Source organism: Prionailurus bengalensis, chromosome A1, assembly GCF_016509475.1.
Source record: "Prionailurus bengalensis isolate Pbe53 chromosome A1, Fcat_Pben_1.1_paternal_pri, whole genome shotgun sequence".
Classification (NCBI taxonomy): Eukaryota; Metazoa; Chordata; class Mammalia; order Carnivora; family Felidae; genus Prionailurus; species Prionailurus bengalensis.
The window spans coordinates 82,306,212-82,331,575 of record NC_057343.1 but is presented as its reverse complement, the minus strand read 5'-3'; the positions used below and the strand labels follow the sequence as shown (position 1 = coordinate 82,331,575).

Sequence of the window (25,364 nt, the reverse complement as noted above, 5' to 3'; positions counted from 1 at the left end):
ATCCCCCCCTTCACCACGGGAGGTGTGGAACCGTCTCCAGGAGGCACGGCTACTGCATCACACCATGGCCACCACAGCCAGGAGCGCTGGGAGAGACCCCAACAGGCAGTGGCTGATGGGATCCAGGGACTCACCCTCAGCGACAGACAGCAGCCAGGAGCACCACTCAGAATAGACGTAATAGCTTTTCATCTCCGCCACAGAGATTCGGGCCACGCTTCTGTCCCCCATGGCTGTCCCTGTTCCCGGTTCTGCCGCCTTCCCTGCTCACCTGCCAGCCTCTCCCACTGAACTTTGCTCCCTAAAATCTGCGTGAGGGGCCAGCTGACTTTTTACTTCCGTTTCACCCATGAACAGAGACAAAACACTGAAGGGTGATTACCTTCCCACAGGCTCACATCTGCTCACCCCACCCTGCGTAAGTACACACGGACCCCGGCCGGCCGGCTCTGGCGGCCCAAGGAGGAAGGAACGTCCCGGCCTGTCTTGGCCTCAGTTCAGGGACAAGGGACAGCTCTGCCGGCGTAACTTCCCTGAGCTTTTGTGGAGGCGACAGGAAGGTCAGACGCAAGGAGGGCCCACCTGCTGGCAGAGAGATGTGTGCATGCTGGGAGCGCCACATAGGACAAGATGCCCAGAGCAGCCCCACACCACCACCTTCTTCCACCTGATAAGGTCCGATGCTCCTGACACGGGTGACGATGTTTGGGAACAAACAGAGGCGGAGGCCGTATTTGCTGAAAGGGAGGTGAGGACCACAGAGACAAGGTCGCCCTGACCAGCCTTCTGTTCCCAGCCTGCGGGTCTCTAACAGGTCTGGGGTGTGACGCCTGAGTCCCCACCTGGAGATGCTCTCTCAGAATCCAGGGGGGCATGGGCTGCCTTGTGCCACCGTCACAGCCCTGCCTACCGCACGGAGCTCCACAGGGACTGGGTAAGGCACCCCTCCCCCTCACTCTGTTCAGGGACTACGGCAGTGGACAGAGTCCACACACCTGGGCCAGCGAGGCAGTCCAAGCCAGCTAGACAGTGGGGCTGGGGGTAAGCAGCTGTGGGTGTCCAGGATCAAGACGCCACAAAGACCCAGATGCATCAGGTCCCAGAACTGTCCCCAGGCCTGAGCCAAGCTGTCCCCAAGCAGGCTGGTGGAAGACGGGGAGTTGGGGCGAGGTGCCAGAAGCAGTGACTTCAACCAAGTTGCCTGAAGTTTACAATGATGAGAATAATACGAATCGCCAGATTTCTTCAGAGCAAGAAACCTGTCCTTACCAGCCAGTCTGACCACAGCCCATAAGGAAGCATCTCAGTACAAGTATTTCCTCTGATAAACACACTTTAAACAAAACCACACGCTCTCTCCTCATTTTCGCGGGTCTTGGCTGACCTCACCTGGGTGCTCTGGGGAGTCAGAGAGCACGGCGCTCTGCTTCCCGGAGCTCTGGAAGAGTTGAGAGCCAGGTTTGCAGATCTGGCTCTTCTGAAAGCCGTTACGGGCAAGACCCAGCAGACACCGTAGCCAAGTACCAATGCACACGTCCCCCAGTGCTGGGCGTCCCTTAGAGCTACTTTCAGGGAACTCAGGCTTTTCCTTAGCACCCCCCACTCTTCTTTGAACGCCAGGACCCAGGACTCAGCACCTAACTGCCCATCATCCACCTTGGTGCCAGTATGAGCCGGCACACTCAGCCTCTCGTGGGCACTAGGGCTGGTGGAGAAGCCTCTCAGGTCAGCACCCCACCGGGCACCCTGAGCAGACATCGCTGCAGCACTGACCTCACCATCTGGGTCACCTGGCTATTGTGGGGGGGGCAGGCTCAGGCCCCACATCACCCTCTCCCATGGGGCCTCCAGGGGTTGGATGTTAATTCAGTCCTTCAGAGTTGGGGGTTCTCAGAGAGCAGGTCCTCCGAGGCCAGTCTGGTCAGAAAACTCGGGGACCCCTGTGAGCCCACATCCGATGACCTCTAGACAGTGGGCTTGGGAGGGGGTAAGAAGGGGCCCAAACATGTGCCAGGCTGGGGCAGGGGTCCACACGGCCCCTCGTGACGACCCCACTCACTCCTCAGAGTCAGCAGCATCCACCAGAAAGTCGAGGACCTGTTATTTTAACCCTGAACATGTGCACGGATGCAGGTGAGCTGGGAGTGACAGCCGAGAAGCAGAGGCCATCAGGCTTTCAGTGTGTGGGCTCCATCCTTCCCCAAAGAGAAACTGAGGGAGGCTGTCTGGTCACAGCCGAGCCCACCCTGCGGCCACCAGCCACACCAGGGCTGAGACTATCCCGTGGCCACCAGCCACACCAGGGACAGGCCCTCAGCCCTGCAGTTTTATGCACCAGCTTCACCCATCCTCTTGGGACACTAATGGGCCAGAGTGAGGCTCCTACTCCCCACCAGGGAGGAGCCGTGGGGCCCGCAAACCAGGGGACATGTTGGGCTAGCTTTGTTACTTCTGGCATTGTTCACCATAGACATCAAGGGCATCTGATGCCTGACAAGGTGCCCGATGCCGCAGTCAGCTGCTGCCCCAAGGTCAACAGCAAAGCTCAGGCTTCCCAGTCTCCGGGAGAAAGGACAGAAATGAGGGACAGGTTCCCTCCTCCAGCCCCAGCTGTCAGCACGCCAGTCTCTGGTGGAGGTCAGCCTGCATGGACGTTACGTTGAGACCCAGGAGAATTCCCACACCTTCCTCTGAGAGAAGCCCCCTTGGAGACAGCCTAGGCTCTGGCTGCAGGGGAGGGAGCACTGGAGGCTGCCCGGGATGGATGCCAGGGCAGGATGCCCCTCAGACCGCAAGGGCAGGGCACACAAGGGCACACAAGGGCAGGGCACACACACGTCCCGCCTGCCACTGCGGCCGAAGCAGAGACTCAGGAGCCCACACTCCTCAAAAGCAGAAGACAGTAAACCAAGTAAAGCCGGACCCACAGTCCAGCTTCAGTGAGACAGCCCAATGCATCATTTCCAACCTCCCAAGTACTTCAAGGGGCACGCGTCCCAGTGACATGTACAGGGAGGTGCCCACCGGCAGAAGGGACCCCGTACCTGCTCCTGCGTCCCGGGTGGTGCCACCCCGTCCCACCTCAACAGGTTGTGGGCGCCTCGAGGTCCCCCGGCGTCTCCGAGGCAGCAGCCAGAGCCGACGCTGGGGCCCCCCGGGGGCCCCCCGAGAAGCTCCCTCCGCGGCCATCACGTTTTCTCCAGGGACGCACACGGCAGTGGGGGCTTCGATTCCACAGGGCACAGTTCCCTTGCCCTGCAGTTCTCCTCTGCAGACGGTCCACAGCGGGCGGGCACTGGCAGTGGGGGAGGGCACCCCACCCCGCGCTGCACGCTGAGCTGGGCAGGCGACCTCCAGTGACCTTGGGTTTGCCGAGTCCTAAGGAACAACAGAGCGTCCAACCGGCTCTCAGAGTCCCCGGCCTCCACCTCCAGGCCTTGCTCTGGAATCACTCTGGGCGCGGGCAGCCCAGAACCTCCTGTGCACGGAGGGCCGGCCCCTGCCTGTCCCCTCACCTGGGGGGACACAGCCCGGACACAAGGCCTGCGGTGTCAGAGGAGAGCTCTGCAGAGTGGGGGCCAGGCTGCAGAGCGGTCTATTTGCAGGTCTTGGGCGTTTCCTTCCTCGGAAAGGGGCTTGTGCTGGCCGGGGCTCCCAGAGTCAGGGGTTTGCTTCGCTGCCCAAGTCAGAAACACCTTCCAAGCTCAGGAAATCTCAAGTTCAAACAAACAGCTACAAGGCGGGAGGAAGGGAGGGGAAACGGCCCCGGGCCTTCTTGAAATAAACTGGGAGATTCCGCCGTCTGTGACCCCCGCCTGCCGTCCAGCTCGGGAGGCAGGAAATGATAACACCGCTGTGCTTGGCAAGTGACACTTTCCAGCGATGTCGATCGTGCCCCGGACCCCAAGGCTCTGGCCCCTGGTGCCCACGATGATTCTGAGGGGGAGAGACTGCCTGGCCACCTGCTGCCCCCACCTCTGTCCCAGAGCGTGCGCCCATGTGGGCGTCATGCTGGACATGCCTCCGACCCTCACACCTAACCCGCCGGGCAGTTCACTCAGTTGCCGTTTATGTGTGACACAGGGGAGGGTCCCAGGGCTCCCATGTGCTTCCTGTACGCTCCCGCCCATGGGGGCGTCAGCACATGGGTCTGTCTGAATGGCCACGCTTGACCCCACGAGCCACGGGCACCCCTTCAGCGGTGTAGCCGGTTTGCAGCAAGACAACGTCTGCTTCCTTCTGTCCCTAGGCACCCACCTTCCTCCCAGGGGCATTCACAGGCTGGGGGGACCCTGCCAAACACCAGGCCTTCCCTGCCAGAGCTGGGGGCTGTGGGGCCGAGGTGACAGTGTGGGTCCCGCACGCCTGCTGGCTCAGCCCCAATGAGGTCCACTTCCGGCTCTATGGCTAGGAGCAGGCTCACACCTCTGAGCAGGGGAGGCACTGGGAGTGCAAGCAGGTGCTGGCCTCACTCGCCTCTCCTCTGCGCCCACGCCCCCTGTGCTGGCCTGCGTCTGCCGGCACGCAGCAGGTGAAGCCGGCTCCCGGCGCTGTGTCCGTGAGAAGCAACACGGAGAGAATGTCAACGCACTGGCCGCCGAGCCGCCCATCTCTGAGCTTCCACGCGGGCCTCCGAGCAGAGGCCATCCTGGCGCACAGTCAGGAGGAAACAGATGGTGTGTTTGATGTGGTGCGTCCAGGACGCGAGCCCTCTTCCTGTGACCAGGGACCAGAGCCCTGAGCTCCGTTCAGCACAGGGCACCGCAGGAAGGACATGCGGAGACGTGGCCACGGGACATGTCTCTGTGTCCACGGGAGCTGCCCGCCACTACTGATTAGTAACCGCCACGAGCCCCGTTGTGTGTTGTTCTGAGGCCGGGGCCGAATTTCTCCCCGTGTGAATGCGAAGGTGTGCACAGAAAATCACGAGAAAGGGAACTTTGGGGCCGCTCACGGAGCAGCTGGTAAGTCAGACGCACGCGTGTGCACGTGCACACAGCCGTGGCGTCACTGTTCCAGCAAGTGGGCGTGGCTGACCCAGGATCTCCGACTTTATGGAAATATGTCTTAAAGACGTTACTATTTAAAACCTTTTCCAAAAATCAGTTCTGAGACACGAATCTGCTCACAGTCTCTTGGTCTCTTTGTCTTGAAGGCTCACGGTCTTTGGATTTGGCGGACATCTCAAAACCACACATCGTCCCGGGCACGTCCCTCCCTCAGCTCCCAGTCACAAAACCCAGAACACCCAAGTTCTTCCTCCCAGGCCCCAGGCCCACCCCGGTGTGCTGAGTGCAGGCACCGGCAGGCCTTTGGAGAACTGGGTCTCTGGGGACCCCAAGAGTATATTTTACTCAACATGAGCTCAAGCTACTGTCGAGGAATTCGTATCCATAAATGGCATCCAAGACTTTTGGCAGTAAAAAGTCTTAAATTAATCATGGCGGGGGCGAGGGCAGGGAGTCACTTAGCACAGCTCTTCAACGAGATGCCAGGTACTTGGAAAGTCCTTCCAGGCTGACAGCCGGCTCATTATCACGTGCAGCCACTAGGCGGGAGGACTCTTCTTCTTCGTAAGAATGACACGGGTGTGCACGTGTGCGTCAGTGCATTTCCACACGGCCAGCACACGCAGGTGCAAGCTGGCAGGGCCTGTGGGCCAGGTGACACACCTGCCTCTCTTCCTCCCTCCTGGTGCCTGGCGCCCCTGCCTGCCGTGCACAGACGACTCCCCGGGGTCGGGCCAGCACTAGGGCCCACAGGCACCACACGCCCCACAAGCTCGCCTCTTGTGCAGCGCTGGGTCCCAGCCCCACCGCCCGACACTGCCCTCGGCCGCAGCCGGGCCGCCCCACTGGACGATGATTCCCTGCGGAGTCCCGCTGCCGGTCACGACTAATTGTTCACCGTGTAACAGGGCCTTTCGGCCCTTTTCAATGACAACGTCTTCCCTCAAACAAAGACAGGAAGCTCTGGGAGCCTCCGTCAAGATAGCCATTAAGACACGCCACAAGTCCGACACGCTGCGGTCTCTGAGCACCAGCAGCGAAATCTTCGGTGGAGAGACCCTGGAGCTGCTCGCTCGTAATGAGCTTTTTGAGTAACACGCTTCATTGTCTTAAATAAAGGACGCATCACCCCTGACCAATCATGACAAAATCGAGAGATGGTGCCCTAGTCATACGAAATTAGAAACCTACTAACAGAAAACAGGCAACATGGTGACTTAGGTCTTTTCTATGCTGTGTTTGCAACAATTTTAAATAAATGTTCTCCTCGCATTGATTGGGAATATTGTGTGGCACGTGAAAGTTTGCCTGAACCTTCCACGTGAAATTCTGACACTTTCTGCGTCGCCCGAGGGTCTGTGCCTGGAGACTGTCGGCAGCGAAGCATCTGGGGTCTTGCGGCACCAGGGCGGATGTGCAGCGTCTCCCAGGCTCGGTCAGCTCACAGCAGATGCTCCCTGCACGTGAATGTGTCCGTGCGGATGAGGGACGCTGCCAGCACTAAGGACTGGGTTTCAGAAGAGAAAACAGTATAAAAGGGCTGAAAATCCCTTTGAGACTTGATAAATTCTCAAATGGATAAAATTATAAAACTGAGGGGCGCCTGGGTGGCGCAGTTGGTTAAGCGTCTGACTTCAGCCAGGTCACGATCTCGCGGTCCGTGAGTTCAAGCCCCGCGTCGGGCTCTGGGCTGATGGCTCGGAGCCTGGAGCCTGTTTCCGATTCTGTGTCTCCCTCTCTCTCTGCCCCTCCCCCGTTCATGCTCTGTCTCTCTCTGTCCCCAAAATAAATAAAAAACGTTGAAAAAAAAATTAAAAAAAAAATTATAAAACTGATAAACCATGGAGCCCAAACGTGCACGTCTACTCAACAACTTTCCACGTTTTGTTACTATTTAAACATCAAAGGACATGTCCTCCCTTCACAAGGATTCAGAAATCAAAACACTCAGAAAACTGTCTTTGAAGATAAAGTAACCTGACAAAAGTGAAGTCTCATCTGGGGCATTTGTCCACCTGAAGTCTTGCTAAAAACATCACCAATGCGACTTAACGCTAGTTCCTCCTGCAGAGGTAAGAAATCGGTTTTCACGCTTTGGGGCCTGGACTCACTTCTTGCACGCTACAACAAGGGAATAACAAAAAGCCAGAAAGTTTGCTCGAAACCCAATTTAGACACGCAAATGCCACTTAATCTGTCAAGTTCGGAAAGCTCCCGAGCCAGCCGCACCCTGGAGAGCCCACACCCGCCGCTCAGACGCTCACTCCCCCTTCTTCTCCCTCTTGTCGGCCTCCTGCCCACAGGCGGCCTGAGCGCTTTTCACGCGGACTTACGTCCCTTGCTGTTCGCGGCAGCCCTGCGAGGCAGGTGTTCTCACGGATCCACTTTATGAGGACACCCAGGCACCACCTGGCCACAGGTGGCAAGGCTGGGTTCCGGTCAGGGACCCCCTCCTCCCCAGCACTCACCCGCCTCTCTGAGGTGGTGTTAGTGTTATCCCTAAGGCAGGAAACCTCTTCCACACTGTATCCAAAGAGCACCGAGGACTCTGATTCTAGAACGTTTGTGTGTACATCACACAGCTGCAATGACCTTGTTTACATTTTGAAAGACACAACAGAGGTTTCTTCTTCCAAAGTCACAGGTATAAAATGAATGGGTCAGATAAGTTCTTAGCTGACTAGAAATAAAGCTCGAAATTCTATTTATGACCGCACAAACCTAGCGGCAAGGATTCACGATTTGCACTCATGTGGAGATGATAATTCTGGCGAAGAAGTGGGTTTGGGCAGAGAGGAGGGCCTCCCACCATGAGGACACATGAACTCCGGCCACCGGAGCAAGCATGTCCCGCTCTGGACTCTACCTTCTGCTAAGCTGTGAATCTGTGGGCCCCAAACAACTGTCTGAACTACTCTTCTCCAGTGAAAATGTGTTTTTTTTTGGCCACGGTACCCTCTCGACAAGCAGTTGAGGTCAGAAACCCTTCACTGCGATTTCTGAATTGTTACTGGTTGGGACAACAGAAGGGTCTCTCGGGTCATGTCTTGTTACATTTACTAGCCCCTGAGAGTGACACTGGAGGGAACCCTCTTACTTGGCTGGTGCGGACCACCCACATGAAGGTTCTCTCCCCAGGAGTATGTGCCTGGTGCACCGTGGAGAATATAGGATCACCCACTTGCGCCCCCAGGAGGCCAGCTGTCCACAGAAGCCGCAGCAAACCTGAGACCCAAGCACAGACTGAAGCCACCCCCACCCTGAGTGGCCTCTGTAGGCTGGGCACTATGGGGGCCCCTCGGGGAGGTTCACAGGAGTCTGGAGCATGGCCATTACTCTGCGGGAGCCCCTGACATAGTCGGGGTCGGAGCCGACCTGTGAAGCAGTCGGCAAACCACATGAACAGCACACAATGAAATGCTGCAAGGGGGCTGCATGGCCCGGAGAGCTGGCTGCTCCCAGGAACTGCTTCCCAGAGGACGGAGGACGGCAGCAGTGTGACCGTCACCTAGAGACGCTGGACACAGGCCAAGAAGGGTGCCCGATGACAGGAAGCAGGTGGAGTGTCTGGACCTGGAACCGCCCCCACAAACACACTTACGTGGAGCCAGCTTCCTGTCTGTCATCTGCTTTGCTTGAACAAAGGGACAACTAGTGGACAAGTGCAGAAGCATGGATATGACTGGTTGGTCCTCTTCTGATGCTCAGAGCATCCTTCAGAATTGCCTCCTGGGTCCCCTTCATGCTTTAAAGGGTACTCGACATCCACCCTTTCAGCCACACTTGCAGTGTCTCCAAACAGCTGACCTTCCTTTCTTGTAACTGTGTCCACTGAACATGGACACCTCCGAGACGTTTGCAAAGTATTTCGAGCAGGGGAAGCAACTTTAAAGCCCCTGGATCTGAAGCTGCTGGGGCCACCTCAGGTCTCCAGCTTGCCCCGTCCACAGGCTCTCACCAATCAGCCCGGGGCTGCGCCCATGAGGCGTCCTTGGGATAAACGTTCCTTTTCAGTCGAGATATGCATTCTGTAATTTCTCATCAATTCCCCGGCTCTCAGCCCCACCGCCCAGAGGCCAAGACAACAGCTCCAGTCCTGCCACATGGTGGGCACGCACGCTCGAAGGGCATGGCTGTGTTCCTGCTGGGTCTTCTGCTTTCCAGCGATGGCCAGAGAGAGCACTGCAATCTCCCACCAGGTGGCTGCTGGTTCAGACCACACCATCTGTATTAGTCAGCAAGTGCCACGCTAATGCTGGGTAACAATGCACCCCCGATTCAGTGCCACCCCACTCAGCTCTATGGGGTTGGCTTTGTTCCACGGGCCTCCCTCTGGACCCAGGCTGGAGGGGCAGCAGTTGCCCCAGACACGAAGTCTGAGTCCCTCTGACTTTCATGGACATCGTTTGTGATGAAGTTAGTGTATGTGTGTGGGCAGCAGGCAAGGATGCTTTCCTCTGTGAACTCTCAATTCATTCAGTCACTTCGTTCATGAAGGTCCAGGTACCAATTTATAGTTTCTCAATCACACATTCTCTTTTCGAAACTCAGGGAGGTATTCACAGATATCCGATGCTTGGGTGTCTCCTCCACCTGCCACGGTTCCTGCATCCACAAAACACCTGTTTCTGCGGCACGTGGACGAGAGGTCACACAGGACTTGAGTGAGCCACAGACACGACAGAGGAGCCATGGGCAGGAGGCATAGTGGGGATGTGGGCGCAGCTCACAGGAGTGGCCCCAGAGGGGCCCCGAATCAGCTGATGGGCAAGCGGGCCGCACAGGTGTAAGGAGCCCCTGGTTTTCCATCCGCTTCTGTCTCTGGAGTCCACTGAGGGGGTCAGATGCTTCAACCTCCCCACTGAGCTGCACCTGGTCGGGCACAGACTCACTTGGTCGGGGTGGGCCCGGGGACCTGCATTTCTAACACCTGGGCAATGCCTGCTCGGAGACTGCAGCCTGAGAACCCTGTTGGCAGGAAATCAGCAACACCTCAGGCATACGACTCCAAGAGAAAAGACCTCTGGTTTCATCTCCAGGGCTTCTCTTTCGAATCCCTAAGACCCACTCCTGAATCCCTGCTGCGGGAGCCCAGGAACTTCCTGTGGATGCCCTTTGTCAACGGTTGACAACAGCCACACCCACCCACCACAAATCTGCACTACGTTCCATCGCATTTCACACGTCCTCCAACATCCATCTAACCTGCCTCCATGGTGTTCTTCCCAAAATGCCTCAACACACCTTAAAAGTGGATCTGAAGAAACAACTCCTGAGGCTTCATGACCGAGGCAGACGCCTGCAGGCATGGGGGGGGGCCATAACCATGCTGGACAGACCTCAGTGCTGCAGGGACGCTCCGGCCACCGTGTCGAAAGCGCCTACATACAGCGTTCTGTGCAGGGATGCGCCCACCCTGCACCCAGCTGGTCTCCCTGGAAGGAGTCTTTCCTCCAACAGGTGCATGGGGTGGGGGGGCGTCAGGCCACTCTGCTCCAAGGACATCCTGGGAAACTTCTCCCAGCCCGCTGCCCCACTAAGCCCCGTCACAGCCACACACTACCTTCCCAAGGAGGGTCGGTGGCCCGGAGGACATAAGTGATGGCAGGTGGGCCACACTGGCTCGTCCTTTCCTCTCATGGCCACATCTGACTCAGTCAGCTCCACTTTCAGACATGTGCAAGACCCCACTGCCCATGCTGAGCGCCACTCAGGCCCCAGTGGCCATCCACCCTCTCCTGGACCAGCAGTGGCCCCCAGTCACACAGTAAGTCCACGTTCCCCACAAGCCTCTGGATGAGCCCTGCTTGTGTGTCTCAGAGGCTCTGATTTCCCAGAGTCTGAGCCGGGGTTGGAGCCGTGGGCCGGCTTTACACGGGGCTGAACAGTGGGCCCCTCAATTCTGTGTGTTGAAGTTCCACCCCAGGACCTGAGAATGTGACTTTGCTTGGACATGGGGACTTTAAAGATATAATTAAGATAAAATGAGGTCGCCAGGTGGCCCTACTCCATATGACCGGGGTCCGTGTAAGAAGAGATCAGACCCAGTCACGCAGAAAGACGACCATGTGAGGACACCGGGAGAAGACTGCCATCCACACGCCAAGAAAAGAGGCCTGAGGACAGACCAGCCCTGTGGAACCTTGGCCTCAGACCTCCAGCCTCCACACTGAGAAATGCACATCTGTTTCCCTACAGCGGCTGGGCTGCCTAATGCAGGGGCCCAGACCCCCACTCCCTGCCCCCCGCCTCCACTGGCTCCCCCCGCCCCCCGGCCATTCCAGCCCCACACACCAAGGGCTTCCAGACCCCACGGTGCCAACACAAATAGCCTCATTGTGCACAGAAGGCTCTTCCCAAACTAAATATTACACACCAAATTCTTAGGGTATGTTTCAGCATTTCTGGGTTAACTACCTACTTTTACATATTGACCCAAGCAGACGCCACATCCGTATAATTTTGTGCAGAGGGAAGCCGGCTAAGGAGTTGCAGGACAGAGCTTCTCTCTGAGATCTGGGGGGTGTTGCTGTCTTATCACAGGCTGGCTTTGTTCAGACAATTCACATTGGCTCAAAGTCCCTTGGGACATAGATGTGCCATCAGCAGCGTCGGGGGACCAAACCCTCAGCCTTCCACCTGGAGGATTCTCGGGGACTGCAGCACCTGGGTCTGGCTTCCAAAAGCATTCTGGTGACACAGCCCCGGGGTGATGCCCACCCGGGGAACTGCTGCCCACCAAGTAGCAGCTACAGAGGAGAGGCAAGGCAGGGCTCATTCCCAGCCTCGGATCCGGGCGTGACCCACGGAGAGTGGGGGGCAGCAAACAGAGGGCCCTCCAGGACAGCCCGGAAGCGGCAGCGGCGGGGTAGGGGAGCGCCCGCAGGCTGGCAGATGGGACAGGCCAGCCGGGATCTGCTGGGTAAACCACTCACCTCGGTGTGGCCTCCAGGGCAGCTTTTCACAAGCTTGACACAACTTGGAGACTCTGTGGCTTTTTGGCATGATGGGTATTTCGGGGTTTGGGCAGAACAGAGAATGTCAACTACCAGATCTTCCACTGACCAGTCCTGCAATCTAGCTGGACCTCAGTTTCCATACCTATAGAATGGGCCTAACGGCCAAACCTCAGACTGGCTGTCCGGATTGAAACACGCTACAAGCACTAGCTCTGTATTAGGCAGAGGACAAAAACTAAAGAGATAAAAAAACAAAACAAAACAAAACAAAACAAAACAAACCCTCACAACTATGTGTTGATTTTATGTGGTAAGACACAATTCTCCTTTTCGTTAAAAACAATATTTTAAAAATAATTTTTCAAATGTTACGTTCTGTAGAAGAGTATGTGATTTCTGTGACTCATTAACTGCCCATATTTGGTCTATTTACATATTCATACCAAGCAAACATCAAAACTAGAAAAGTACACCTAACAAGAAAGAGGGAAGTGAATTTTAAGAGTTTCCCACCCCCACCCCCTGAAGCAGAGAGAAGCAGGTGTCATCACCTGGAACCCACCCCTTCCCTCACACCTCTTTGTCTCTAAAATTTTTCTCCAAAGTAATCAAGAAAAATTGCAACTTCCCCAGGATGAGACCCTGGTGAGGCATCCTTTTATGGTTACTGGGCCTGTGACAGTCACCAACTACTACAAGGCTGATGGGGGTGTGGGGTCCTCATCCAGGGCTGACTGGGGGACGGGGGTGGGGTCCTCCTCCTGGACTGACTGGGGGACGGGGGTGGGGTCCTCCTCCTGGACTGACTGGGGGGTGGGGGGGGTCCTCCTCCTGGACTGACTGGGGGATGGGGGTGGGGTCCTCCTCCTGGACTGACTGGGGGACGGGGGTGGGGTCTCCCCCTGTGGACTGATCACGGGGACGGGGGTGGGGTCCTCCTCCAGGACTGACGGGGGGACGGGGCACTTTCCATATATTTGGACTTGCCGCTCTTTGTTCTCTTACTTTCCAGAAGCTTCTACGTTTGCCAGATCAGGTGTGTCACAAAACTATGTTCATTCCTACTTGAGAGCTCTCCAGAGGCCCTCTGCTTGAACTGACCGGGCACGTGGGGGACGCCGCTGTGGGCCAGGGTCTCAGAAGGATGAACCCCGATGAATGTGTGCTGCTGGGTGATACACCCACTCCGCCCCCAGCACGGCTGAGTTCCTAGCTGAGATATGAGTTGACATTTGGCTCCTTGGCCAGTGGTGAGCTCAGTGCAGGACAAGGGACAGGACAGTGGTGGGGAGGGAGACGCCGGGGCCAGAGACAGAGGGCCCAGGGGAGAGGGGCAGGTGCAGTGCTCAACCAGGACTTTCTGGTGCTCACCGGGGGCCATTCAACTTTGAAATATGACAGCACTTGTATCTTTACCTTCACTGTCTGCTATGCAACCTTGTCCATTTATCCCTCCACCCATCCTCATCCACCCACCCACCCACCGTGTCATCGTGCACCCATGACAAGAGCTAGTATTTTGCTCAAGGTCAGGGAGTGGAGAAGGGGGCACTCGACCCCGATTCCTCTCTGCAGCCGCTCCTGGCCCAACACCACTGGCATCACCCGAGAATGAAAAGCACAGATTCTCAGGGTCTGCCACAGACTTCCCGAATCAGAGGTGTGGGGTGGGGGCCAGAGGCTGTGAGCATTAGCTCGGGCGGCCTCGGGGGCCTGGCCAGAGGACCTCTGTTCTTCCGCTTTCTGCACACACGTGGGCCGACTACAGGTCCGTCAGTGTCTCTCCCTCCTGCTTCTGGCTTTGTCACGGTTACTGAGACTCTAAGCAAGATGAACATGCTGGCGAGGGGGCCTCACAGAGCAGGGCGCTCCTGCCGCTGTAAGCCGCTCCTGGCCTTGTGATGGGATATTGGGTTCAAGAGTCCACGGACAACAGACACAGGTTCACAGCCCACATGCCAGCACGCGCACCCTCCCTCCCACGCAGGCTAACCTAGATGATGCCAGCACCATGGGAAGTCAGGGGAAGGACAAAGGAACATGCTTGTCAGTTCGGGGCGGAGCTGCAGAGGGAAACAGACACGGAGCCTTTGAAAGGTCGCTGAGTGCACTCAGCTCTGACCTGCTCCCCAGGGCTCAGGCCCCCAGCCCCAAGGCACCGGGTCAGTGCACAGACCGACATCCTGCCCACGTCTGCCACTAAGATCACCTGACCCTGTTCTGTCACAGATGGGGAGCTCCTCTGAGGACCTGGGCTGGCGAGCAGGTCGACATCGACCTATATTCCCATCCCCGTGAGTGGAGCTGTGTGTGTGCCCCAAGGTGGGTCGACAGTGTTGCGTCAATGCCTCGGGACACACACCCGCACCGCATCACACAGCCTGCGTTCAGCGGAGCCTCGCTCGCAGCCTGATGGAAAATGAGTTTGTGCAGAGGGAGCCGACAGCATTAATGGGACACAGGCAGGGACGCCATCCTCTCCCCCTGCTGAAAACACTACATCCTCGTGAAGCCGACTGTTGACCTGGATTGAAAAGAGATCTGAAATCTGCGGCTGTTGGCAGCACGGATGTGACAAAGGACACACATCTGTGACTTGCTGCTGAGGGGGTCAAATAGAGCCTGGCTCGCAGCACAATTCGGGAAGCGGCCAGGGTCCTGCCTGCTCCTCAGAGAAGCCTTTTCACAATTCAAAATGCACACGCGTCTTCCGAGCTGGAGATGAAACCTCCGTCCCCGAGAACCCAGGGCATGACGTCACTCTGGGAAGTCTTCCCACCACTCCTGTCCTCACTGCAGGGCCTGAGCGGAGGGGAGGGGAGGGCCTGAGGAGCCGCCCCCCCTCCCCCGCAGGGCGGGAGGGGCTCTCCGTGAGTCTCTGACCCAGCGCCCTTCACCTCAGGACACAGCCCAGACCCCGCACCCAAGCAAAACGCAACCAAGTTCCAGAAAAGGGGAGCCATCTCCCTAGGAACGAGGGGCCAGATGGCACACAACGGCTTCCTTTTCTTTTGACCCATATCTGGTAAGTCTAGTAGCTTTAATCACAAAATCACCATTAAAAACTGAATGTCTCCAAAAATCGTGGCTAGACCACCGCACACAATGACATGTATGCTGATTCAATCACTGCTTTGCCCTCCAAACCCAGTGAGGTCTCCCACTTGTGACAGAGAGGAAGGATACCACCCCTAAACCACTTAAGTGACAAAATCTAATCTCCCAGAAAGGCACCATTTAGACAATGAAGGAATGATACACAACGTAACGTTTGGGCAATATCAGGCAAAAATGTGGCAACTTACTTTTAACGACACACGATTATTTCCTCTTCGTTCAAGGAAACTAGTTAACGCAGACCGCTCTCTTCCTGCACAGTGCGGCATCGAAACTCGGAGGTGACTGACTGAGACACTGCCAGCTCAGCATTTTCTAACCCTAAAGAGATCCATTCGAACGGCTCCTCAAAGCTCGTCTTAAGTAACCTCCTAATCAATACAGGCAACGGAAGCCCACACATGCCGTCCTCTACCCTTACCTACACCATTCCCAAGCGCTTGTCTCAGCTGTAAGTTATATTTGGTGAGGAAAAGAAGCATCCCGTTAATCCAGATTTTTCCTCCTAAAAACAAGCTTCTGATAGCCTCACCATGCCTACGCCCCGCTCTGGAAGCCCTTGGCTCAGATTATTTTCAACCCACAGATACGTATGCTTTCTCGAAAGGCAGCTGCCACCCGGGCTGAAGAAACAGATCTCAGACGAGGGTACGAACCCGGATCTGCAACCTGCAGCTATATGCTCACTCTCCCGGGCGGAACCAAATCACGCTGCCTGTCCATGGAAACCTAGCAGCCGCCAGCAAGATGCCCAGCACCTCTGCTCCTTCCTGTTCTCGCTGCTGGGGAAGAAAATGAAGGCTGTCATGCAAAACTCAGGCGCATGATGTCAGGCTTAAGAACACAGGATTCAGCAGCTCCTCCTACCAGTGTGCTTGGAAACCGCATCGAGCCTCCGCACCATTTCTTCCAGAGCCATCTCTTCATTTCTCAGCCAAAACCTCATCCTCCAACACCAGTGACCCTCTGCTGCAGAAGGCGCCTTATGGGTGGGGTCGTGCGATGGGGAGGGGGCACGGCCGCGCCTCCCTTCCCGGGATTGGTCCCCGAGCCCCGCCAAGGGGGCGCGCCCTGCGGCAGGGGGGCTGCGGGGCGGAAGCGGAAGCGGCGCGCTTGCCTCGCGTGTCCCCACGGCCACCAGGGAGCCCTGCGTGTGCGCCCCCGCCTTCACCTGGGAGCCCCGCGTGTGCGCCCCCGAGGCCACCTGGGAGCCCTGCGTGTGCGCCCCCGCCTTCACCTGGGAGCCTTGCGTGTGCGCCTCCGCGGCCACCTGGGAGCCCTGCGTGTGCGCCCTCGCGGCCACCTGGCAGCCCTGCGTGTGCACCCCCGCGGCCACCTGGAACCCATGTGTGGACCCCCTACGGATACCTGGCGGCACCCCCCACAGTACCGCGTGTGCTCCCCGCGCAAAGGCGCAGCCCGCCCCCATCCCTCGCAGCCCTGGGTCTCTGCTCCTTCCCCCGAGAGGAAGGAGGAGCTGCCGGGCGAGCAGAAGGTGAAGTGGCCGCCAGGGCGTCACCGGGAACCTGCTTCCCCCACTTTACCTCCGGCTGCCCTGGGGCAGGTGCAGAGGCCGCAGCAGCCCAGCGCGTGCTCCCCGCGCTCCCCGCGCCGCCGCATGCCTCCCAGCCACCCCGGGTCCCTGGGTCCACGATGTGTCCGCGGGTGGCCAGGGTGGAACAGCCACCCCCCAAGTCGCGCCGCCGGTCTGAGGACGCAGGGCGCGGGGAGGGAAGCGCGCGGCAGCTCGCACAGGCCTTCCGACCTCGCCATGCTTGGCACCAAGCCACTGCGTGCATTTTACACCTCAGCGCCCTGCATATCGGAGTCGCCGTGTGGGCGGCTGCGGCTGCGAGGGAACAGGGGTGTGCGCTAACCCTCTCCTCGCCTGGGGTCTGCCAGCCCTCTGTGGTTGGCATGCCAGGTGGTGCGCCCCTCCCTACAGAAGCGGGGTTTCAGGAAGAAGCGCCCGTTTGCGTGACTGGTTTGGTATGTTCCAGCGAGGAGCTGCTGAGGCTCCGGCCGTGGCTCCTGTCAACACTCGGTCACACGGTCAGGCTCCAAGCTGGGTCCCAGGGGCAAATGGTTGGAGGTGACCCAGCACTTGCTCTGGGAGAGGTCGTGGGCCTGGGGGGCAAGAGACATCTGGAAAGTGCTGCCGAGCGGGATGAAGGATGCTGCCCTTGTGCTTTGCTTTTCTTGTTTACATCGGAGCCACCCGCCACCAGTGAGGGCGGGGGCAGCAAGGTGTCCCGAAGAGCAGGCAGCGAGCCTTTCTTTCCCTTGTGGGCCCTGGTCCTGGGCTGTCCTGCCCGAAGCTGTGCCAGACACACTCCCCTTCACCCCCCATCACACACCCCTTTGCCCCCCATCACACACCTGCCCCACCTCACACTCCCCTTCGCCCCCCATCACACACCCCTTTGACCCCCATCACACACCTGCCTGACTTCAGGGCAGATCCTGAAATGTCCAAGGCAGGCCCTGCCCTGCCCTGCCCTGCCCTGCCCAGTGCAGAGGGCGGCGCCCATCCCACTACCCCAAAGGCAACAACCCCCACACTTGTCCTTGACCCGCACACGTTTCTCCCTGGCCACAATCTCTCACACCTGCACTGCACATCTGGGGGTCACATCCCTCCTCAGAGGCGTCTCCACCTCCTCCCTCACAGGGTTTAACCCCTTTTGGGCACTGCAATGCTCAAACTTGAGGTCCCGTGGAAGCCTGGAGGGCTGGTTGACCCCACCACACCTGGTAGGTCAGGAGCGGGGTCTATGGGCATTTCCAACAGGACCCCAGGTGATGCTGAGGCTGCTGGTCCACAAGCTGAGAGCTGCTGCGAAAGAGGACAAGGCAGATGCCTGCCCCCTGCTCTCGCTGACTCCCTGCCCATCAGGGCGGGACATCTCCACTCACACACAGTTTCTTTCCTGAGCCCTGAGGCCTCCACCCTGTCCCCTGAAACACCTCTGGCTGGTGCCCATCCCCAGACCGAGTGCTGCTTAGGTGGAGTCTGCTGACCTCTGTGATGGGTGCTGTTTATGTGTCAGTTGGCCAGGCCTTGGTGCCCCGATGTTGGTTCAAACACCAGGCTGGATCTCTTTTTGAGGGTATTTCACAGATGTGATTAACATGTAAGTCAGCAGACCGAGTAAGGCAGATCGGTCTCCCTGCTGTGGGTGGGCCTCATTAAATCAGGTGAAGGCTTTACGGACAAGGACGGGTTGCCCTGAGGAAGAGGGAAGACTTGGGACATGATCCACAATGCCAGCTCTTCCCTGGTGGCCAGCCCACACCTGCACCTGCAGATTTCAGATTTTCTAGCCCCACAGCCAGCTGAGCCAGTCATTTATAGATCTCTCCTCCCTCCTCTCTCTTTCTCAATTTCCACCAAACCTTTACTCTCTCCTTAAACTATAGCATAAATGGTGCTTTCTATAAAAATTACTTCATATCTGATTGAAGAATAACAATAGTGACACTGTCCCCAAACCCAGCTCCAGGGACTCTCCAATCTCTTTAAGGACGTGAACCCCTTTAGGCATCACAGACAGGTGGCACTGTCTTCACCCTGTTTTATAGGACAAGGCACAGAAAGGCTCAGTAACCTGGCTAGGGTCACACAGCTGTGAAGTGACAGATGCACAAATGAGTGTTTGCTTTATGGAAACCCTGTCACATCCCAACTAGAATGCCATCCCCAAAGTCCCTTAGAGTAAATAAGGGACAATTAGGGAGGGAGGGTCCCAAGCCCAATATTGCAGAAGATCCTTCACCCCTGTGTCCCAAGGGCACGGGCCTGCTTTCTATCACTGTCTTGCCCCCTCCCAGAAAGGAGAAACAGGACAGGGCTGTTCCGGGCCCCATGAGGCCACACGGTGCCCAGGTGGGAAGGCAGAGGTAATGTTACACCTGGATACAGAACACATCTGCTTAGCAACCGTTCCGGAAAGTTAGCCCGGAAAGTTAGCCTGAAACAGGAGCCCTGGGGAGCCCGCCCTCCTGAGGAGGGGGGAGCTCTGGGGGGAGGGGGGAGCATGGCTGGAAGTGAGCACAGCCCTGGAGACTGAGGACGCACATACGTCCCGTGCTGCCTTGCCCCACGTCAAGGGGGCAGCATGGGGAGAGGGGGGACTTGGAAAGAAGGTTCTGAAGAAATCCACAATCGCTAACAGCACAGCCTGGCTCTGGAGCTGGGGTGTGGGGCAGGTGCAGCCTCCTGGAGCAGGGCCACCAGCTGCTTCTGAACAACTACTCCCTGGGCAGGGCGGGGCTGAGCTAGGCAGGGGGGCTCCCTGCCCCTGAGGGGCTTACACTCTGTGTAGGGCCAGCCACTAACAAGGACACGCATCCTTATGGCGGCTGGGGAACAACGGATCCCCTGGGGAACTGATGTGAGGCCACAGGACAGAGTCCAGGATACGGGTAAGCCCTGTTCCAGCTGTGTGCTCTGGTACATGCACACCCATGTCTGTGGTAGGCAGCTTACAGCAGCGCAGAGGGGAGGGGAGGGGAGGGAGGGGGCAGAGACAGGGGTGGGGGGAGAAGTGAAGGGAGAGGGAGCATGGGGGAGAGGAAGGGAGGGGAGGGGATAAAGAAGGGAGGAGGGGAGGGAGGGCGTGTACGGGGAGGGGGAGAGGGGAGGGATAAAGAAAGGGGGAGGAGAAGGGAGGGAGTGCAGGGGGAGGGGTGTTGGCGGGGGGGGGAGAGGAGGGGGGGCGCCAGGAAGGGGTGGGAGTCTGAGAGCAGCACACCACTACAGCAAATGGAGAACCGAGGGGTTCCCCGGTCACAACGGGAAACCACTCAGTAACCTAACTACAACAGCAAGTTGCAAATACACAAAATGGGACTCCATTTACACCAAATTCAGAGACAGGTGAAACTAAGTTTCTAGCAGCAGAGACACACAGCTCGAGCCCAGTGTCAGCGGGGTGGCAACAGGCTTCCCTGAAGGAGGAGCTGAAGGGCCCTGTAGGGTCCTGTGACCAGAGGAGGGGTGGGGCCTGGAGGGAGGGGAGGGGCCTGAGGTCCTCAGGGTTCTCAGTCTGGCCCAAGCACCTCACGACCATGGGTTGCAGACCCATGACCTGGGTCTCCAGCCCTCTGAGCCCAGCAACATCCCCACCAGCGCTCAGGATGATACCCACACCAGCTACCTTTCTTCCAACCCTGGACCAAACACAGTACAGAACAGGCATAATATGCCAGGCAGGATTCCCCGGGGGGCACCGTGAGAGGGGACAGCTGTGACCGACCGTGTGCCCAACACCACTGGTCGGACCATCGGGGAAGCCACCTCACACCTGTCAGAATGGCTTTTACCAAGGAGACAAGAGATAACAGGTGTTGGCTGGCCGTGGAGAAGGGGGACCTCTGTGCACGGTGGGAATGCCCACCGGTGCAGCCACTGTGGACATCAGTGTGGAGCATCCTCAAAGAACCAAAAAGAAAACTAGCCTAGAATCCAGCTATGCTACTCCTGTGAATGGACCTAAAGAAAGAACAGCAACTCAAAGAGATCTGTGTGCCCCATGCTCACAGGGGCGTCGTTCACAACAGCCAAGACCTGGAACAGCCCAAGTGTCCACTGACGGAGGAGATGGGGGAGTGGGTAAAGGTGGGTGGACACACGGCAGGCTGTCACTCATGAAAATGGAGGAACCCCGCCATCTGCAACCAGGGGGTGGAGCCCGAGGGGCACCAGGCTCAGTGAAATATGTCGGAGGAAGACAAGTACTGCATTTGGTCACTTGTATGTGGAATCTAAAAGCGCTGAGCTCAGAGACGGAGCAGAATGGCGGCTTCCGGGGGGCGGGGTGGGGGCTGTTGTTCAAGGGTATGAACTTCCAGTGAGAAAGCCAAGTTCTGGGGCCCTAAGGTGCAGAGAGACGGCCACAGACACGACCCTGCGTTACACATTGGAAGACTGGTTCTCACCACGAGACAGAACTGGTAACTACGTGACATGATGTGTGGTAACTAACCTCACTGTGACCACTCTCGGCACATGCCTCTGTCGAACCATCACCACGTGCACTTTCCCCTCATTCAGTGGCCGTGTGTCCACTGTGTCTCAGTACAGCATGGGGGAGAGGGCAGCCATGGGAGATGGTGACAAAGGCGAACCTCTGAAAGGAGCTAAGAGCCCCTATTGCCAACGTCTGGAGAAGACAGGTCTACACCAGCGAGCCGGCACCGGAGGGTCAGGGCCGGACCACCAGCACGTGGGGGCCCCACAAGGCAGCACCGATAAGACCCGGGATGTGGCCCAGCAGGTGAGTGCACGCGTGTGTGCAGGTGTGTGTGCCCACGGGCCTCCCTGCCCTGCTCCCACAGGGAAGAAGCGGGAGGGAGGGCAGTGAGCCGGGAGCGGGCCCCCTTCCCTGCGGCCCCGGGTGGGGCAGGAGGAGAGGGAGGCTGAGTGTGTGCGCGGACAGGACTGGGCCCAGGAAACAAAATGACCAAAGACGACAATTTCGGGGTCAGAATAAAGTGTCACCAAGGCACCCTCCGCTCCGTCCAGCAAGGGTCCAGGGAGCGGGGGCAGGAGGGGGCAGGAGGGCTCAGGAGGAAAGCCCAGCTCCCTGGGCACGAGTGGCGGACTTGGCGATGGTCACCTTGTAAAACCGTCGTGAATCCTGAGAGGAAACACAAAACTCAGTGTGTGCGCCAGTCAGGGCACCAGTTCATGCCGGAGCCAGGATGGGACATGCGTGTTGTAACTTCCAGGGGAAATTCACTGCAATCACCCAGCAGGCCATAAAGGACCACTAACCCACTGGACCAGGACCCTGTGACCAGAAGGAGTGACCTTCTGGAAGGATCCTACCTGGAAAATAAAACTTCTGGAGTCTGAGTGGCCGGGAGGGGGGTCACTGCGGGAGCCTTCCTGAGGAAGGGGTGAGCCCTCGAACCCCTATTCAGCCGGTTCTGAGAACAGGAGGAGCCACGGTCCCACTGCAGACACACAGGGCAGAGCCACTCGGGGGACCCCGGGCGCTGGCTTCCTCATGTCCTGTCTATGTCAACAGACTCGGGTCCAGCCCTGCTCCCCCCCACCCCCAGCTGAGCTCTGGACAAATCTCTTGGGGGCATCAGCCTGTGCATCATCTCAAGGGCCAAGCCAGCCTCTAAGTCAGAAAGATTCACGTGGGAAACAGACATTCAGGTGGAAAGCAGTGAACAGTGTCAAGGAACAACTTTATACTGTCACTTGCTGCCTTTCTCCACTGAGGCTGCTGGGAGCGAGCACCGCAGACGCTGATGTCTCACGGTCCCGGAGCCTGCAAATCCAGGATCAAGGTGCCTGCACGGTCAGGTTCCCGGGTTCCGGTGAGGTCCGCTTTCTGGGGCCATCCTGCTGTGTGCTCATGTGGGGGCAGACAAGGGAGTGCTCTGGGGTCTCCATCACGTGGACACCGGGGTCACTGGGGGAGCTCTACCCTCGCCTTACACATCTCCAGACACCATCTCCTTGGGGGTTGGGATTTCCGCATGTGGACTTGGGGGACACGACGTTGAGAACACATCAGCGCCTACAGACACTTTGTTCCGATGACAATGAAACTACCTGAAACTCCTTCAGAAGCACTGTCACATGTGTCACCGGGGCACATGTGGAGGGCAGGGAGGCTGGGAGACTCAGGCTCCCCGTGAGGAGAAGAAGGGGAGCAGAGAGAACTAGACCATCGCTGGGGCTCTGCAGAAGCAGCCCACGGGCCCTCGCCATGTTACCCCAAACAGAAGTGGGCTCCTCTGTAAATGTGGGGTCCACATGTAAATGGGGTCCCCACCCCAGCTGTCACCACAGTGTGCACAGAAGAGCCAGCAAACTCAAGCCCGAGGTGACCGAGAAAGCACCACAGAGAGCAGGATGAGGGACATCCTTGTCCTCGTCCTCAGAACCCACGGATGAGTTACCCTGAGTGGACAAGGGGACTTTGGAGGTGAGACCGGCTGAGGATCTTGAGACCGGGAGACTGTCCTGGGTCACGGGGGGGGGGGGGGTGCTGGACATATCCCAGGGTCCCCACGGCAGGGAAGGGACGTGCCACAGCCCCAGAGGGTGGGGCGATGTGGCGCCACCTCCAAGGAACGCAGACAAGGCCCGAAAGTGGCCTCTCACGGGGCCTCAGGAGGAACCAGCCCCGCCCCCACCTTGGTCTGGGACTCCTGGTCTCCGGAGCTGGAGAATGATACGTGTGTGCCCTCTAAGGCTCTGTGGTCATCTGTTAACGGCGGCAAGAGGAAAGTAATGGGGCCACGTGCGCCAGCCCAGAAGCCCTTGCTGCAGAGAGGAAGCCACCCAGTGTGAGGTCTCGGGGCCCCCACAAAAGGCCGACAGCAGACGTGGGGCCCCAGACGGGTGAGCACGCACAGGCCTCCTACAAACCCCGAGGGTCAGGGGGAAGCCCCTTCCTCGTGCCCACAAATGCGTCTGCTGCCCCGACTGCCCCACGGGCTGAACATTCAACCTTCACCTGGCAGCGTGGAGACCCTCGTGATTATTCAGAAAACCCCGTAGTCTGCCTGTCTGTTCCTGACATCTGAAGTTTGATTTTACAGCCTTGACGGGGAGCGTCGTGAATAACCAGGTGGCCGCAGTGTGACGTCGTCCTGCACAGCGAGGTGTGTGCCGACACTGCATGTTCACTTGTTGGCTGCTGACGCCCCACCTGCCCGCGTCCGCGCCTGGAGAATGTTTCCGCTCTCACCGCGAGGAAACAGCACCAAGGGGGTGAACCGACCGAAATGAGGAGAATGTGTTTAACAGCTGTGAGTTGAGGAAGCAGCGGCCGGTTTCCTTCTTCTGTCTCCTTCCGTTGTTCCGTGAGCCGCCCCGGGAGTTCCGGCAGCCTCTGGCTGCCGGGCCGCATACCCACCCCGTGGGAGCCACCAGCTGTCCTCAGGGAGGACCAGCCCCTGGGACGAGGCCCCGGGCGAGGCAGAGCCAAGCAGGACCGCAGGCACAGGATCCTGTGGTGTCACAGGCAGACAGCAGGACGCAGAGCCGCCCCCCTCCCTGAGCGGGAGACCCGGCCACCAGTGCTGGCTGCTTCTGCACCTCGAGGGCACGAGAAGGGACAGCACAGGCATGAGCCATTTCTGCCTCATGGGTAGGAAGTAAAACAGCAGCAGTGGCCTGGAGACAATCAGCCCAGCGTGTGCCTCTAAAGCAGGGGCTGTGCTGGGCCTCACCCGGGGGCTTCCCGGGACCCACCTGGGCCCAGGCCTCACAGTGCCAGCGCCACTCACTGCTTGGATTTGCCAATTTGGGTTCCTTGGTAATCATGCCTCCCGGGAAGTAGGAAAAATAAATCAATATACTCTGGCATCTGGACTCTGCTCCTACAAATACTTTCTAAGAAACCAAATGAAACCAGAGAAAAAATACCGTTGGCCTTAAGGGGACCTGGCTTCACTCCCTCTGGGTCACGACGCAACATATGGACTCAATTCTGGCAACTGGGCTGGTTTTATTCTCCAAAGTGTCTGGGGATGTCCTGGATATATAGATGTAAGAGGCCCACCCAGTCGGGATGTGTGTGCATAGCCACACGCCAGCAGGGAGGACCCTGGGCCTGCAGGGTGACAGTCACATTCGGCGAGCACTGGTTTTGGTGATGGTGACGCCTCCCGGAGACTCTGCCCAGAAGTGTGGCACAGGGCCTGCATTCCGGGGTCAGTTGGTGGGTTCAGCCTGCCCCTGACTAGGTGGTGACCTTGAGAAGTGACTCAGTTTCCCCATCCATAAAACAGGGGTCACACACTGCCTACGTCACTGGTAGCGCATCAATGGTTAGAATGGTGCCTGACAAGCGGCAAACGCTCGACGATTATTAGCCAGTACACTCGGAGAGTCAGACTGTAAGATCCAGGAAGGACCCCAGAAAGAGCCCATCCCACTAACTCTGTGTCCCTGTGTCTCAGCCCCTGTTTGTGACTCCCCCCACCCTGGCCCGTGGGACTGCGACAGACTCGAGGTTTGCTGTTCTCACATATTTATCCCCTTATCTGATTCGTAAGGGAGCCCTTACCACGTGTCACAGGCCATGTGCCGGGGACACAACACTGACAGCACACAAGACCCTCATCTCCGTGGCGCTTTGCTTCCGAGGAAGGCCAGCCTGCCTATGTGCTCCCAACAGGGTTCCCCGTCCCCACCTCTCCTTCCACCTTGGGCAGCTTTAATGTGGGGCCCCCAGCATCTGTCCTGAGAGGCCCAGGTCCTGGCCACGTCCCCATTCTGAGGCCCTGAGCCAGGCACTGGCCCGGG

The 25,364-nt window shown here is 58.1% G+C and overlaps 1 protein-coding gene across 10 annotated transcripts in view; it reads right to left on the bottom strand.

The window, feature by feature from the left end:
* The window catches only part of MCF2L (MCF.2 cell line derived transforming sequence like), a 132,663-nt gene that overhangs the window by 81,164 nt on the left and 26,135 nt on the right, over window positions 1-25,364 (bottom strand). For 2 of the 10 annotated variants that reach the window (XM_043583113.1, XM_043583131.1), the window contains exon 1: window positions 16,630-16,758. The exons of 2 other annotated variants lie outside the window; for them this stretch is intronic. In XM_043583113.1, coding sequence (XP_043439048.1) covers window positions 16,630-16,705 — 76 coding nt within the window. In that variant the 5' untranslated portion in view covers window positions 16,706-16,758. Of the gene's footprint in view, window positions 1-3,044; window positions 4,316-15,273; window positions 15,902-15,952; window positions 16,155-16,629; window positions 16,759-25,364 lie in introns of those variants that run through there. 6 more of the 10 variants (XM_043583165.1, XM_043583179.1, XM_043583139.1 and 3 more) reach the window with 5 other exon arrangements.